General features: G+C 45.3%; 1 protein-coding gene across 2 annotated transcripts; it reads right to left on the reverse strand.

Moving 5' to 3' along the window:
- Positions 1-1,053: 1,053 nt before the first annotated feature.
- MMADHC (metabolism of cobalamin associated D) lies at positions 1,054-16,301 on the reverse strand. Of its 2 annotated transcripts, none has more exons than XM_078870979.1 (8): positions 16,297-16,301; positions 14,239-14,277; positions 12,750-12,897; positions 12,019-12,266; positions 11,301-11,409; positions 10,211-10,341; positions 8,189-8,275; positions 1,054-6,581 (listed from the first exon to the last, which is right to left on the reverse strand). In XM_078870979.1, exons 2-8 carry the CDS (start codon positions 14,245-14,247, stop codon positions 6,261-6,263), a joined length of 1,053 nt encoding a protein of 350 aa, XP_078727105.1. In that variant the 5' UTR covers positions 14,248-14,277; positions 16,297-16,301; the 3' UTR covers positions 1,054-6,260. The 2 variants fall into 2 exon arrangements, with proteins under 2 accessions (XP_078727105.1, XP_078727104.1); XM_078870978.1 differs by lacking the exon at positions 16,297-16,301 and adding an exon at positions 15,066-15,175.
- Positions 16,302-16,308: the final 7 nt, after the last annotated feature.

The raw sequence follows: 16,308 nt of genomic DNA on the forward strand, positions 1-16,308 counted from the left end.
CTTTTAAGGTGAGCCCTTAAAATCCTTTAAATAAATAATCTTCAAAAACTGTGACATGGGACTCCCCAGGTAAGAATGCTCTGTGACGAGAGGGCAGCGTAAATGCAGTGTGCAAATGTTTGACTCGTCCTTTGTGAAATCATCAAAAGGACAATACACGTCAACTTTTTCAAAGTATGCCTTTTCCCAAAATTATAACTGTCCCATCAGCATCGGCGCCACATCACGAAAAAGATATTTGGAAATATGAAACTCTCACAGCTCCCCAATGCATCATGCCACGGAAGTCTCCAAAACATGTTATAAACGGTGATGTAGAATCCGAGTGGTGCAGGCTCTGAAACCACACCGGAGGCCCACAGGGCATGAGGGGGCCCAGGTGCCGTGTGAGGAAGAGAGTGACATTGGACAGCGGTTGGAGGGGGCATTTAATTCCTTGCAAAAGGGTCCTAACCCACCACATGATTCCACTGACCATCGATCAGATTTCCAAGTCACTTTAGTGAGCCTCACCCACAGTAGGTGGTGCACCTCGTGTGGAAATAACATCAACATGGTTGATACTCGAAAATGGAGTCGTCGCCAGTTGGAATTTGTCAGCAAAAGCTGCACCAAATTCAGTAGTTTGTGTTGCCATTGTGGCCAGACGAAAACCATCATCATCTCGCTCACGGCGAACGCGTGTTTTTATCAGAGGTCATTGTAAGATTCGAAATCGTGGCTCAATGGAACAAGCTCAGCGCTCTGGGATATTAGCCACCGGTCATCCAGGTATGTTTCTCTACTTTCTACAGGTAATAGATTTTAGGACAAGTTTTATCCCAATTGTGCTATAGGAGTAAAGACACAAGGCAACTCCTAAAACATTATCAGATGGACTCATAATTTCTTTTTGGGTCATATCGCCTAAGTAAAACGTGCTTACGACGCACATATGCATTTGATTATTTAGGTAATCTGATCCAAAAATCAATTAGGACTTAGATTGGTCACGAAAGCTTACGTGTTAAATAATAAAATTAACATTGAAGAAAAATAAAAGTACCAGGACACTTTTGAATACTTGACTTGTCTTTCTAGGCAAAATAGTTTATTTCTTTTTCTCAAATAAACAGCAGCCGACAACAGTACCTGTGTGTTATTCACTTGTAACAATCATATTTGTACGCATTACATTATCAATATAAATACATACCGATTGGACGATGTATGTTGTGTTATTAACAGGTGATAAGAGTTGATATCCTGAAGTACTGTTATACATACGGAACACATTTTCAAATACAGCCTAATAACACATTACTAAAATCTCACAAAACACAATGATGCATTAGAGAATGTGTCACAAGGATACACTGACCTTTACAATGTTTTGCAATATATAACTGGATAATTGTTTAAAATTATAAATACACTTTAATAGCAATGATAACAATAATCAAAATGACTATACATTGATATTAAAAATGTAGTTTTCATAAAATCAGTTTAAAGATCGTGCTAATTTTTTTTAAAAATTGTTCAAATTTTTTAAGTTCAACTTCTGAAATCATCAAAAAAACATTCCAAAGCTTTCTTGCAATCCCAAGGTGGTAATGCAGTGTTCATTTTATGCTGAAAAACATTTATTCAAAAATGCCAGCTGCTGGCAATCAACTTTAAAATGCGAGTGTCTCAAATCTTCTAGCAGCCGTAAAAAAAATTTCATAAGATGACTTAAAAAATTAAAAGTCCAAACTTTATCATCCTGCGCGTCGCTTTTAATTCCATGGCTAAAATTGCGTGCATTATGCAAAGAAAAGTGTAGACAATTGAACAATCTTCCCTTATCAATTCATCTGAATGTGTTTTGGGTTCGGTTGAGTTGGAGAATTATGCACAGTATCTGATGTGACACACATTCTTCTTGTATGTGTTAAGTTTGTTGTGTTTAATTTGTTGTTGTCCCCCCCCCCCACACGTCCGATTATCACGGTTGGCTACGTACGGTGCGAAGGAAGTTCAATGTACAAACATACGCAGTAGTCGATGTGCGACACACATTCTACTTGTTCTGCATTACACATTCTATCCGTGCGCCTTGCTGACAAATTGATGTTCATACGAACGAACGTTCACCAGGTATTATTCATTTCAGATTTTAATTCCGACTGTCCCCTACGTATGAAACCTCGGACACTTCACCCATCGCTCTTGGAATACTCAATATTTTTTTAGTTGTTTTTTGCACATGCAAAGTGTTTGGAGAAAACCTACGCATGGCGAGAGGAGAACTCACATAACCTTGTATCCACGAGTACATCGAAAAGCCTCCGCATTAATGCTCGAAGGGAGGTAGGTTATTTCTCTTGCAAGTGAAACATAACTCATGCCCTCTGAATGATCCACGAACCCAACCTCTGCAGCAAGAGTGAGAAAACTACGGCTCACAAATGCATTTTGTATGGCCCAAAGACACATGCGACCTACCACTTAAAAATCACCCGCAAAATTACATTTATTTACCACCACAAGCATCTTCGCCACACTAATCGGGTAAGAGAGGGACATTTTTTCCATCTGGAAACTCTGCGTTTATAATTATAGCAGGCCAAATCACTCCTGCCACGGTGTAGTAATTGACATAACATGTATCCAAACATGCAATAAGTGTGCAGTGACTGAACTAACGTTTTACTCAATCGGGGATAATCTATCAAAAAGCCCCCTGCTGTGACACGACTGCAAACGACGCCAAACATCGCACGTAATAGAATCTTACCGAAAAGAATGGCCGCGATTACCAAATGAACTCAACATTATAATTACCCAAAACTCAACAGCAGCTGCTGAAATCCACTGCAGAGAACATGCTGCAGTAATCGCCAACATTGCAGTCAGTCAAATTACTGCACACTCCATAAACAATGGATACAAATTAGGCGTGTAAAGTCAATTCGGAGTAGCACCACTTTATTGTCCGGGAACTCCTCTGCTTACGAACAAGTTCGGTTTTAGAGGTCTGTTCGTAATTCGATTTGTTCTTAAGTCCAACGTCACTCCTGTCGATTCCAAACATGGTGTACGGTAAGTACACGAAATACGGCGAATAGCTTTAAATGTCGTATAATATCCTGTAGATGTAACTGGTTCTTCGTGTTCTGCAGATTAGATGCCACCACTGCCATCTATTGCGCGGCAGTTGAACTTACGACTCTCGGTCCCAACAGGCAACTGGACATACGGACAGGTTTCTTCGTATCTCTAAAAGTTCATAAGTCGAACGTTTGTAAGTAGAGAAGTCTCTGTATTTGTATTTTTGCTTGCAAATGAGACTATCCTGGTCTCTTGAGTTCTCACATGGCCAGCCGAAAATAACACTTGAAAGCGAAAGCTGGACATGAAAACTAATATGAAGCATCTGATCAAATTAGTGCCAAAAGGCATTCCTCTATCAGCACACATCCAGTGCATTTCAACTAGAGGTAATTTCATCCCACTGCATGACAGCTAGGTACTCGTACATATGCCAATATATACACTACACACCGTCTTATACACGTAACAGGCCATTGTAAAAGAGCAATGCGACTGCAAATTAAACACTACATTACATATCCGGGGTTGAATTTCAATGAACAAGGCTGAATTAAAAATTAAGGCCGTTTCACTTGTTAATGGTATTAAGAGGTTTCCCCAATGCATTGTACAAGTGTTGTCCAAAAACAAATGCGTGGATAATTCAATCCCCTTGCTGCTACATTGCAAGAACCCGTGTGCTGTGAATGCACCAACACAGTGTAAAGGGGCTTTGTCGATACTGATGCATCGTTCTTCAAGACTCGGTACATAAACCTTGAATTTAAACCATTGCCAAACACTACTGGAAAATCTGTTTTTTTACATAAAATCTATATAGCAGACTCCTGCCAAATGTTGTGCGTATGCGTTGTAATGTGTTTGTAGTTCATACCGTACGTTATCCGTTTGGCTTCTTAATGTCTGTGTGATTGTATGTGCGTACGTATGTACAATGTATGTTTGTGTGGACAATAATTCAGTGGTTGTATGTGTGTCTTCGTGTGTGAGCTCCATGCTCGCTGAATGCTAGCCAGCAGCATTTTCCCCATGTCTGTTGTCTATACATAGAATGTCTTTGTTTGTGTACGTGTGCACGCATGCACGCGTGCTTACATGTGGTTCACACCAGCTCTCATAAACGGACCAGACCGTGATGTCTGACAAACAAAACCGAGCAACCAAATACCTACACAAGCAAACATCCTCTCCAGCTAATGAAGCTCGCCATCTGCTGGAAAGAATATGAGCAAGTAAGGACAAAGAGGCTAAAATACTAACAGACTCAACAGCTAACACCTTTTAGGCTTCAAGATCACATGACAGAAATTCCTGCAATAGCCCGCAAGCCACATAAGATCACATATATGTGCACATCAGCTTGATTGAACCAACAGCTTAAACAAACAAAAAAACATTTAAAACTATTAATTGGCAAAGCAAAAATTACACTTGCTTCACACTTTGGATGTTGAGAAAAAGCCCTAGGCACAGATGTGGTGGCAAGGTAGCAAGAATATGTGGCACGATGCATCAATACATCGATTAATGCCGATTCTGAAGCTCACGATACATGCATCGAATTGCGTGCGCAAGAATCGATCGTGGGTTCAAGCATCACTCGAGCAACCACGAGAGGCGATGAATCCACACTCGCCCCTCACAACAACACTCTTGTCGATATCCACTATGCAGCAGAGATGAGGACGTTCCAACGTCATCTCCAGTAACATCTTAAACAAACTTGGGTACAGAGTGAGAAATTTAAAGAAGCATCTCCTGCTTTTGCACCAAAAGGCACACCTCGGTTTCACGTCCATATTCTTCAGGAAATGGTTCTGAACACTGGTACTACTACGAGACCGCACGTGCGACCGCAGCCTGGGAGAGAAAGTGAGATATTAAATCTTCCTCCGTGGGTATCTCGACGCCCAGCAGTGAATACAATTTGGATGCCCGTGGAAGAATCTGAATCGTCACCTGAGAGCAGCACGGTTGGCTATGTACGGCGCAAAAGAAGTTCAACATACATACAAAGCATTTAATTCGAATTTTATTCATGGCTGCTGGAAGGACTGAGGCACACTATGTTCTTTCGTCAATTCAATGACACACACGGTAAAGCCTCGTTGTACTGTTGCAGATGGCCGCACCAAACACTAAAATAAAGATTAACATTCAACTTCTTGTCTTTGTCATTTCGTGTATGTTGAACTTATTTCGAACCGTACGTAGCCAACCGTGCGAATCAGTTAGCTGCGTATGCACCACAAGTACATTCTGTCATTGATGTGAGTGGCCAAATTACAATGGCAGGGGTCTGTTGACTCCTTCTTTGCATGCCCTTGCCATGAGGTTATATGTGAAACCCAGTTTAAGACAGATGTGCTCGAAGCCATCACACAGTTGCCATATTAAGATAGCAAGGGCTACATCACACTGAAGATTATGAACAAGTTTGATACTGGTGTGCAATTGCCATGTTGATTTACCACTGCAAAATGTACAATGTATGCATTTCCACGTTATACATTTATACCTATTGGAGGTTTTAAGGTGTTAATGACTTCATGACCTATTAGATAATGTAGCTATTCACCATCCTCCCGACAATTTGGTGACTTTGTCAATGTGCAGGGTCACTATCCTATTTATTAATCGATTTATTTTCTGGTTTAGTGTGTAACGTTGCTCGTATTGTCAGTCTAATTTGTTCAATCTGGTTCGTTGTGTTGTTGGTTCCATTAGTCTAATGGTAACATTCAAATATCATTTTCATAAATCATGCAGGAGTATCCTGAAAATAGCTTAATAACCCACACATGTATTTTAGATAACATATGCCAGCTTGATTTACAATCCAATTTTGAACGTTTTTTCTGTATCTCCCCAAAGATGGCTGCACAACAGATTTTTTTTCATTCACGTAATGCACCAGTTCTCAACAAAAGCCAACTTTGTAGACAATTAACTTTCGTGGGTTGTTTTTTTCAGAACACGCCACCCCCCTCGCCTCCACAAATAACACGTTGTTACACCAACGATTCGAAGCACGCACAAGCGAGACGCAAAAAGCATCCATTTCCATCGATGCGCGCAAAATCAGACGCGCTCTGCCCACGTACTCTGCGCTGCGCCGCCCAAAAGGCAACTGTGGGCTTTCCCTACGATGGTGCGCAAAAAAAAAAACGCCCCTCCCCGCCCTAAGCGTCCTTCACCTCGGCGCTCGCCGCCACTCGACAGCGCCCGCTCTCCTCCCCAGCCGGCCCCTCCGCGTCCCCTTCCGTGCCCGAGGTGGGCCGAGGCTCGATGGCCCCAGCCCCGGCGCCACCGCTGTGCGTGAGGCCGCCCAGCAGCGAGCTGCTCGTGGGAGCGTCAGTCAGGAGGCTGCCGACCAGAACGTGGGAGCCCCACGTGCGGTGACGGATCACCTTGCAGCAGCCCAGGTCCTCCACCTGGAAGCCCAGCTGCCGGTAGCGTCCGTCCGTCTCAAAAAGGGGACTGTTCGTGTACGGCCCAAAGAACTAAAAAAAAAAGGCAGGGCGTAGTGAAAATTTACATTATGATACCAGTACAGGTGAGTTGTATATACGGGAAAACAACAACGAGCCTCAAGAGTCTGATTCAAGAGGGTCATACTTTAGGGTTGAGCATTTCTCCTCTCGAGCTTTCACCATGCACTGCTATGGACATCTTAACTCTGACTCCTGAAGATGCGTGTAGTAACGCAAGGAAAACACTTGAGAAGGAATTCTCAACACGCAGCCCAACCTGGAAGACTACATTTAAGAGTGGCTGCGACAACCGACGTGGCTTCCTGAATGTAAGTTTGGAATGTGCAAGAAAACCGTAGAACCTGGAGAACACCCAAGCTTACAGCGTTGAAATGTGTTCAGACAGGTTAATAAAAAAAACACTTTTTGTGCTGTCATCTCCTGGCCACCACGCAGCACAGTGGGTGTGAGAGTTTCATACATCTGTAGAGGAGTATTGGGTGACTGCACGTCACACTCGCCCTCCGAGGGAGTGACGTCGGAGGGCGTGAGGTCAGGGAGACCTCGGGGGACGGTGACGTCATGTCCCAAGGGGATATTTAAGGGGGACCCCGTGACGTAAGCGGGGTCGTCAAGAGCACCAGGGAACGAGGAGAGAGAGAGAGTTGGGACCCAGGGTAGGATAACCTCACACGAGGCTAAGGGTGGCTGATTCACCCGACCGGCCGAAGTTGGTTGAGCCCTCGACCGGTGCAGGGGAAAGAGCCCCGATAGCCGGGGGGGTGTTAGCCCAGTACCCCTTCCCTGGGGGAGAAATAGATAGCCGTGGAGAGTAGGCGGGAGCTGTATTAACTTAGGCGTAAGCCCCTAATAAGCCCCTAATAAACTTGACCTGCCTCTGAGTCGTTGTTTGCACCACAACACATCTGTGTGATCCATTACGCTTTTCCTTCAAAGAGCCACATTCTGAACATGTGCCACCGCGCCTGGCAGAGTGGAGGACATAAGAGGGATGAGTGGCCCAAAGCTTGTCTTGATTGGTGCTGCTGAGCTCTATAACGGTCCCCGCCCCCCTCTGCCGAGTGGTGATGGCAGCTGCTTGTAACTAGGCACTCTCAAAAGTAAAAAAAACCCTAGGCTTCATATTACTGAAAAACCATGAAATACCTTACAGCCCCATCAGATGGCATACAAGCATGCGGCAGCCTGATATAGCTGTTGGCGTCAAGGTGGCAAGTAATTTGAAACGGATATTATTTTGACGATTGGTAGTTTTGTGGTTTATACGCAGATGTTTGGGAGGCCAATGCAGGGGTGGATGGTAGGGTTAACATCGGGTTGATTCGGTCTCGTTTCCAAGACCCGGTAAAGGGCCCTAGAAGCATCATTCAATGTTACCAGACGTTTTTATACCAGGGATTCTGGGAGATTGTAGAGAAACGAAAGAGGCTGAAAATACTTTAACCACCATTGTGATTAACAACCCATGTTGTAGAGATCAAACACATGGTAACCTTACTAATTGCATAGAGATTCCTGCAGTAATCAAGGTGAGATATAACTGAATACAGCAGTATGGAGATCAAGGGATATGCAAAGAAAGGGGGAAATGAAAGACGCAGGGGGGGGTTACTCACAGGCATTCCGGACGAAGGGTCGACAAAGTCTGCCCAGTATCCCTCCGCACGCAGGGCAAAGCAGATCTCCTTAGCGCCTTCCACAAACTGCACGAGAGGGGCATGCATTCAAACATGGCCTGAACTTGAACGCGATGAATGGTGTACTCAAATCCGAGCCAGTTTTCAGAGTAACATTTTATTCCTGCCTCTTCGTGGTAGCATCATTGGGAAATAACCAAGGTGTGCGCAATCTGATCCTTTCACAATGTTTTAAAAGAGCAGCCCATTTCGTGCCTGTGTCATGCTCCAGATTTGTTAGAATGCAGAACGAATTTTGTATGTATGTAAAATATACTTTCCTCCAGCCAAAATGAAATATCTTCATGATTATATGTAGTAGAGGTTTGAAATATATCATGATCAGGATTGGTCATAAACTACAGGAAACCTTCATTTTATAATAAGACATCTCAAAATGAGATAGTCTCGGCTTCAATATCAATGGCCAAACACAAATCAAATGACTGTATAAAATGTGTAAACTCAAGAGTATCAAAATATAATGGATATTGCTCTGCCACTCAAACAAGACCGAAAAGAACCGCCACACCATAGGAACCCTTTCTGGATGCACGCCTTTGCTCTAGTAGCCAAATATAAAAACCATCAACACTGGCTGGACGGAATTATGGGCGCCTATGGACATGGCAAACAAAACACTCATTGACGACCCGACTTTGTAAGCACCGGGATTCTCTCTCCCACGACCACTACGGACCTCGCTAAATCGCTCTCGAACGCGGCGAGGGAGATGCGCGTACACCTTCCACAAACAAAAGATCAAAGAACCGCCGTACTATGACTGTGCTGAAGTCTAAACCATCAGACACATCACCAAGAATTGTGCCAACTGTGCACATTCTAGCGGTGTTGCTGCGATCCATATGGCGTGTACTGCTACATTGGATTAGTTGAAAACATTTTGCATTCAACTATAACACGTTTCAAAACCGTTGCTTTTCCATCCTGCCGAAAGAAAATATTGCCCACCAACGAGTGCTAAGATTTGGTATATATTTCACCGCAAGCAGAATATATTTGCCTGCACAACTGAAGGGTGGAAAATCGACTGGAATAAAGGGCCCTGATGTATGCTAGGAAAACACCTGTCACTTCTAAATGACCACATGATTCTTGACAGCTGCAGGGGCTACCAGAAAAAAGGGAAATTCACTTTTTGCCTAGAGGCCAAATATAATTTGATGAAAAATAAATGACAAAAACCCCCAAAAGCCTAACCATCGTAATTAACAAGTGTCTTAATAAACCACTCTCCTTTTCAACAATTTTTCAGGTTGAAGGTCGTGCGGAAATGACTCAATGTACCCATATTCCCACCCTCTCCTCTACAGCCTCCCCAAGGGCCCTCATTCGTATCCACACTCCAGAAGATCGAAAATGCAGCTACTCGACTTCTGACCCGCACCCATGAATGAGACCACATCACCACAATACTCCGAAACCTCCGTTGGGTCCCAATCCAATCCCGGATCAATTTCAAGGGCACACTCACCGTTTCCAAGCCACTGCCTACCTCTCTCCCTTCTTGTCTCATCCTACTTCCCCTCCGCACACTCTCCATGCTGCAGCAACGCCTTTCTAGTGAAGCAGCTAATCAATACTCTTTGGTTTTTTCGGTAAAGTCACGTAGGTAAAAAATAAAATAATAAAATTACTGTATCTGATTACTGATACAGTAATTTTGCTGTGACGGTTCCACCTGAAGACGGAAGCTTGTGTTACCTCCGAAACGTCGTGATTTAATTTATTATAATTTTATTTTTTACCTACGTGACTTTACCGAAAAAACCAAAGAGTATGGGACCCTTGCAGTCACGAAAACTTCGAATCGACAGCTAATCAATCTTCGACAGGCTCAGGCAGTCTGATTCTGTACGGCATTTTGAGACGCAGTAACGTTTAGACAATATATAAATCCAAATGGTATTGTATTGCACAGCACGCCAACTGGAGCCTCACATTTTGCATCAACCGATCTCTCTCCTCTTCCACATCGGGGCTCCACGCCGTCATGTTGTTCTGCGTCTTCTGTGTAACTGTGATGACTGTGAGGTCTGAGTTCGGTGCTTCTGGGAACATGGTAGCGAAATCTAGTGTGGGAGGAAACAAAACAAAAAACAAAACAAACAAAAACACTCAAACAATGGCATTACCCCGAGCTTGACATTATTTTACAGGTCACCAGCCAACCAAAAACGTGTGTTGGGTGTCCAGAACAAGTCGTTTTGTATGGCGTGGAATGGTTGGAAAGGTGGTCTCATGAGGTGGCCGGGTGGACCGGGGGGTTAGCGCCAACCACTGAGATTCTGGGCTGGAATAGAGGAAGGCACCAATAACTAAACCAGGTTCTCAAGTGTAGCGGAGTTCATCCTTTGAGCACAGTCTCAAAGGACTGCACACACAAAAAAAATATGCAAAATTTGCTTTTTAACGTAGTATAGAATATACCAGCATTGCAAACGAAATGTTCAAATATTATTGCTATCCATCAAATATCTCCATAACATGGCATCTGAAAATATGCACCACTTATAGTAGATAATAGGTAAATTAAGGGACCTCAAAAGTAGTTATGTCATTGTCCCAAGTCATTCTTGCACATTGGCTGATACACTTCTGTCCACAAGAATTCCAAAAAGATTTTGGTTACGTTTCATCGTATGCCACTGGCATATAAATGTGAGAAGAAAAATGGTCGTACGGTCATAGTCTGTTCATAACACCCAGAAATGCACCGGATCTCGTCAGATCTCGGAAGGTCAGCAGACTTGAGCTTGAATTGTGCTTGGATGGGTGACTGCCATGCATAAAAGACAGGTGCAGTGGCATGGTGGGACAGTAGAGGCAAGTGCATAAAATTATATTGTTGTACTGCACTCCCACTACCACCCCCCCACCCCCCGATATTGAGTAACCCGCAATGACCAGCGTGGTGAAATACTGTCAAAATAACCCTCGTGTGCTCCGCAAGGTGTGGAGAGGTCCTCATCCAGCCGTGGATTGACAAGAGTGGACTTTACATGTACGTGGTCTAAGATAGGAGACTCACCTCTCTGCAGTAGCTCAGGACAGCCCTGCACCACACACTCCACGGGACCCGAGTCGAAGTACGTGTCGGCACTCTGCGGGATCGGAGGCACGGGCGAACTCTCCATGCCCTGCCAAGCAGAATCCACAAAATGCGTCACTGCACTGTCAAGTGCACAGTCTTCCTGTTGCTATTTAACTCGGCTACATCCCATTGACAATGTGATTGGTTTTGCAAGAGAGCCGTGGATTTCGCTGACAAAGAGATAGCTGATGGTTTTGTTTTATAATTTAAATGTAGGAGAAATTCAAGCGCTTGCTAAAACCAGTTATTCAAGAAAACTCATAATCCCTGCATTACCCACAGACCTGACTTTCAAGTTGCCCGACAGCGGCGTATTGTTAACGTTTTAATTGCAAATCTTTAAACAATACATGTGCATATTTAATCAATAAAAGCGAACACTTTGGCTCCAACCCAGCTGTCAAATTCCCAGACAATATATAGCAGAGTGATCTGCCACCTTAAAGTCACTGCTGAACTGCACTAGCCCGGTGCAAATTGAACCGCCACACGAGCGCAACGATGTGCCAAACCCCAATTCTCTTAAAATTCAAGGGGCACGCGTACATTTAATCAGAGCAAGCAAACACGCACCACGCTTCCGGCTCTGCCGACGTATTCCCACAGGAAAATTCTAACACTGGCGCATGAGCGGAGAGGTTTATTGACCCATCACCTGGAACTCGTTGACGAACTGCGCCAGCACGAACGTGTGGCGATCCTGAGCCGAGGGCTCGACGAGCACGTCGGGGAGCTGCTGACGGCGTGCTGTCGGTTGGGCGCCGGCTGCTAGGTTTCTCGCGGACGCCGGGCTCACGGCGCCGTGCACTTGGCTGCTGAAGCCCATGTTGCCCGGCAGCTGGAAGCGGCTGTCGCGAGGCCCGAAAGGCCCCATCCGCTCGTCCGGCCAAACCGTCTGGATGTCTGTGCAAGGAAGATGGTAAACAAACAAAAACAACGTCTTTGTATAGCCTAAAAATCCCCATTATTACAAGCACGTTATAAAAATAAAGATATCTTCTGCGATGGGTTTTTAGTTGTACCGTGTGTTGTCGAACTCTCCACGTGCCAGGAGCGTCATCAGGACCTGCCTTTGGACACCCCACTGAAAATATGTGGTACAACCGAAAATACTTTTGGGACTGTTGGGGCATGAGTGTTTCCTTCATCAGTAGCTCCTTGCAGTCATCCTTCCAGTCAGAATGGTCACCATTCTTCCTGGTCATGGTCACACCTCCACTATATTTTAGTTTCCTCTAATTGACCTGACTTGATTCTTTGATACTCTTGTGAAATTAATACCTGGCCATGCACATCAAATGCAACCCACCACAATTGGACCTCCCTGCAGTTTATTACAAGCATATCCATAAAGAGCACAATGTTGAAATACACTGACAGCCTCACCTCCGTCCTGTGGGGAGGCAACCGTCACGTCGCTCTCTCCACCTCCCGCTACCCCGGATGTGGAGAAGGTCCTGCCAGCCGCCATGCGACATGCCAGCGCACGCACACCCGCCACGTACGTCACCAGGCGCACGCGGCCACCCAGCACCTGGAAGCAGACAACACCCAAGCACGCACACATAAGGATGCATGGATTGATTTATTCTTAGACTTAGGATACATGCAAATGATTGGTCTGTAGATAGGTCCTTCTGAACTTAATGCTGTACTGTCAGCTTCTGTCAAACCTCAGAGCCTGGCAGGTTTGGACTAAAGAGATATGTAACATTGAATCAACCCCACCTCCAAAGAGGTGTGCCACCACAGCCATGTTTGTCAAGTGCAACTATTAAAGCTGATTCCAGGATAGGGGGTCTCAAAGGGTCTCCACAATTCCCAGCTGCCTTTATCTATCCAGTGCTAATATTGACCACACCACTCCTCCGAAAACCCAATCAAGTGAACTCATCACAAATTAGGGTCTTGTTGCTCTATAAACTACAAGCAAGCGGTCTACCTACATGTACAGCCCTTTTTAATAATCCACTGCTGCATGACAGCCTCTTCTCACCATGCGGACATCTGGCAGTATATGTAAGAAAGTGGTATTCAATATATAGTATAGTATTAAATAAGCATATTCTTTATCAGGAATAATTGTGAAATGTATATTATCATCTTACATATCATCAGTATTAACAGGCCATTGTGAACTATGCCGTTGACAGCCACACCTCACCATGAATTCCAAGCTAATAAATTCCACAGCAATTTGCACAGCAGTCACATGATCTATCCACTGCTGGATAAAGGCTTTCCCACATCGTCGCCATCCGTCAAGTCATACGATGCAACAATCCATCGATGGATCGAGTGGTGGCTGACTCTCCATAGTACAGATTGATCAGCAGTAAAATAACTTTAATACATTGGCACACGATTTCTCATGTGACCGAGGATGCGACGTATGGAGTGATGTGATCAGTTCGTGTGCAAAAGCCACAACTATCTCCTGGAAACAAAAGTGATTGCATCGTTTTGCTGCCTACCTTGGCTGTGGTTAGTCTCGCCCACCAGTATCTCATTTTTTAAATCTTCCGATTCATGTGTTTTTCTGTGTTTCAGTGTAATTCTAAGCATGCACCTCTTGTGCATCTCTCAGCTTTTTTTCCTCCACGTTTACATTTTTTCGCACGGAATTATGCGAGTGAACACACTGTACTGCAGAAACCGAGCCCAATAAACGGGTCGACACAAACTGCCCACACACGACCCAGCCCACAATAACACAAACCACATTGCCACAAAGTTGTTGGGATATCAACAAGACAGCCGGTAGAACACATCGGTTCTGCTTATAATAACAATATAACAGTGGGGGGGGGGGGGGGAAGGTGAGGGGCACGTTAACCTGCCAAGACAGACCGAGGAACCACCTGCAGCTGCGTACCTTGGCCATGGCGTGAGACGGATGAGTTCTCGGCAAGGCCTGAGTGGGAGAAGGGTACAGACGGAAACACAGGCGATTGAGCGCGGATGAGGAAAACACGCGTCGGCACTGACGAAACGCCCTGCGCATCTTACGCCACTGTGACGGCGGCCAATTAATCTTCCATGGTACAGCGGCGTTGCGGAGGGTGGCATTCTGACCACAGCCTCGTAGCGTTGGCGATTGATGATTCCTACTCTTACTTGCTGTTTAACGTTCCGGTTTTGACGGGAAACCAAATCAATTGGCTTCATTCGCCGAGGTAACAACTTTTTGTTTGGCTTTGTCGGGTGGTGGAGGGTTATAGTTAATAAGTTGAATTTATACCGACACGAAAATAAACTAAATCATGATTATCTTGACGATAATAACAACGGTGTGAACCATACTTATGCTGGTGTTAACGATGATGTTTGTAGCGGTTAACAGTGGTTACGATAACCGTGAGGATGGTGAAAGCAACAGTTATAACGGTGATGACGATCCTAGTAGCGATGACGATGGTAATCGTGGTGGGGGTGACATTGATCAGGCTCTGTGAACCCTCCTTCCATTACCACGTCGATTCCATTACCACGGAGTTTGAAGTTCAAGTGTTAATAACGTTCATTACATTTATACAGCGCTTTTCATCAAGGATCTCAAAGCGCTCTACAGGACACAGACACTGAGCATAACAATAACATTACAAATACATTGTAAGAATAATTTACGAAACGAACTAACAGTTTAATAATCGGAAGCATATACTTAGGTTTATAAGGCGCATTTTAAAAATGTCCACATACTCAGAAAGATGTCTATGTCTTCGTGGAAGTGCGTTCCATAGCCTGGGGGCTACACGGGAAAACGCTCGGTCACCCAGAGACCGAAACCTCGACCTGGACATGAAGAGAAGAGGATCTGCATCATCCCCAGATCTTAGGGACCTTGAGGGGGGCATGTGGGTGGCATATGAGGGGGGCATATGAGGGTGGCATATGAGGGGGGCATATGGGGGGGGAATATGGGGGGGGCATATAGGTGGCATATGAGGGGGGTATATGAAGGGGGCATGAGAGAGGGGGGCATGAGAGGGGGGCATGAGAGGGGGGCATGAGAGAGGGGCATGAGAGGGGGACATGAGAGGGGGGCATGAGAGGGGGGCATGAGAGGGGGGCATGAGAGGGGGGCATATGAGGGTGGCATATGAAGGGGACATGAGAGGGGGGCATGAGAGGGGGGCATGAGAGGGGGGCATGAGAGGGGGGCATATGAGGGGGGCATATGAAGGGGGCATGAGAGGGGAGCATATGAAGGGGGTATATGAGGGGGGCATATGGGTGCAGCATGTCAACGACGTAGGCTGGGAGCAAGATGGTTCACTGCTTGTTGACGCAACAAGCAGTGCACCATCTTGTGGGCTTTTTGGGGGGTTTAAATACAAAAGTATCACCTTATTCAAGGTTCCCCCTCATCCCGACGACGTAGGTGTGTCTTTGATAACGGCGTCCTATGGTCAACCGTGCACTACACAGCAGCCCTTTGGCACTCCGCTGCTGGATGAGGCCTCCCGAAACGCAGCGTCGGTGTCATTATTTGACCGCTATTTGAACGCGTCGGAGCATAGAAATCAAGTGAAACGTTTAAGATGTCGCGGTCAAAGCTATCCAAAAGCGGCCTAGAATAATAACGCATTAGAAAACACCAAATTGGTATTATACAATTATCGCTTTGCTTTACTACAACGGATAAGCAAACGCGTACGTGCCGACGCCGTGGATTGGTCCAAACCACGCGAGGGGGGCGTATCCGTTCGCGCATGTCCAATCAGGCAACGAAGCGAGTAGCACGGACCAATCAGCGGCGCGGTAAGCGCAGGGCGTGCTTAAACGAGGTGGGGAATCTACCGAGCGGGTCGACGTGACCCCTGGCTCTGTAGGCCTCCCGCGACTGTGACAAGCGGTTCCGGTCGACTGTTAAGTTTTGGCAACAAAACAAAGGGAGAGAGAAGGACAAAGTGAGTGCCGAGAGACTCACCACGAGCGTTGA

Source organism: Lampetra fluviatilis, chromosome 31 (assembly GCF_964198595.1).
Source record: "Lampetra fluviatilis chromosome 31, kcLamFluv1.1, whole genome shotgun sequence".
Taxonomy (NCBI): Eukaryota; Metazoa; Chordata; class Hyperoartia; order Petromyzontiformes; family Petromyzontidae; genus Lampetra; species Lampetra fluviatilis.

Excerpts from the sequence above, each read along its gene's own strand:
- MMADHC (XM_078870979.1), bottom strand. Across the intron at positions 8,276-10,210 it reads GAGATCGGTTGATGCAAAAT|TTTGTGGAAGGCGCTAAGGA; the intron begins GTGAGGCTCCAG and ends CCTCTCGTGCAG. Across the intron at positions 6,582-8,188 it reads ACCCTTCGTCCGGAATGCCT|TTCTTTGGGCCGTACACGAA; the intron begins GTGAGTAACCCC and ends TTTTTTTTTTAG.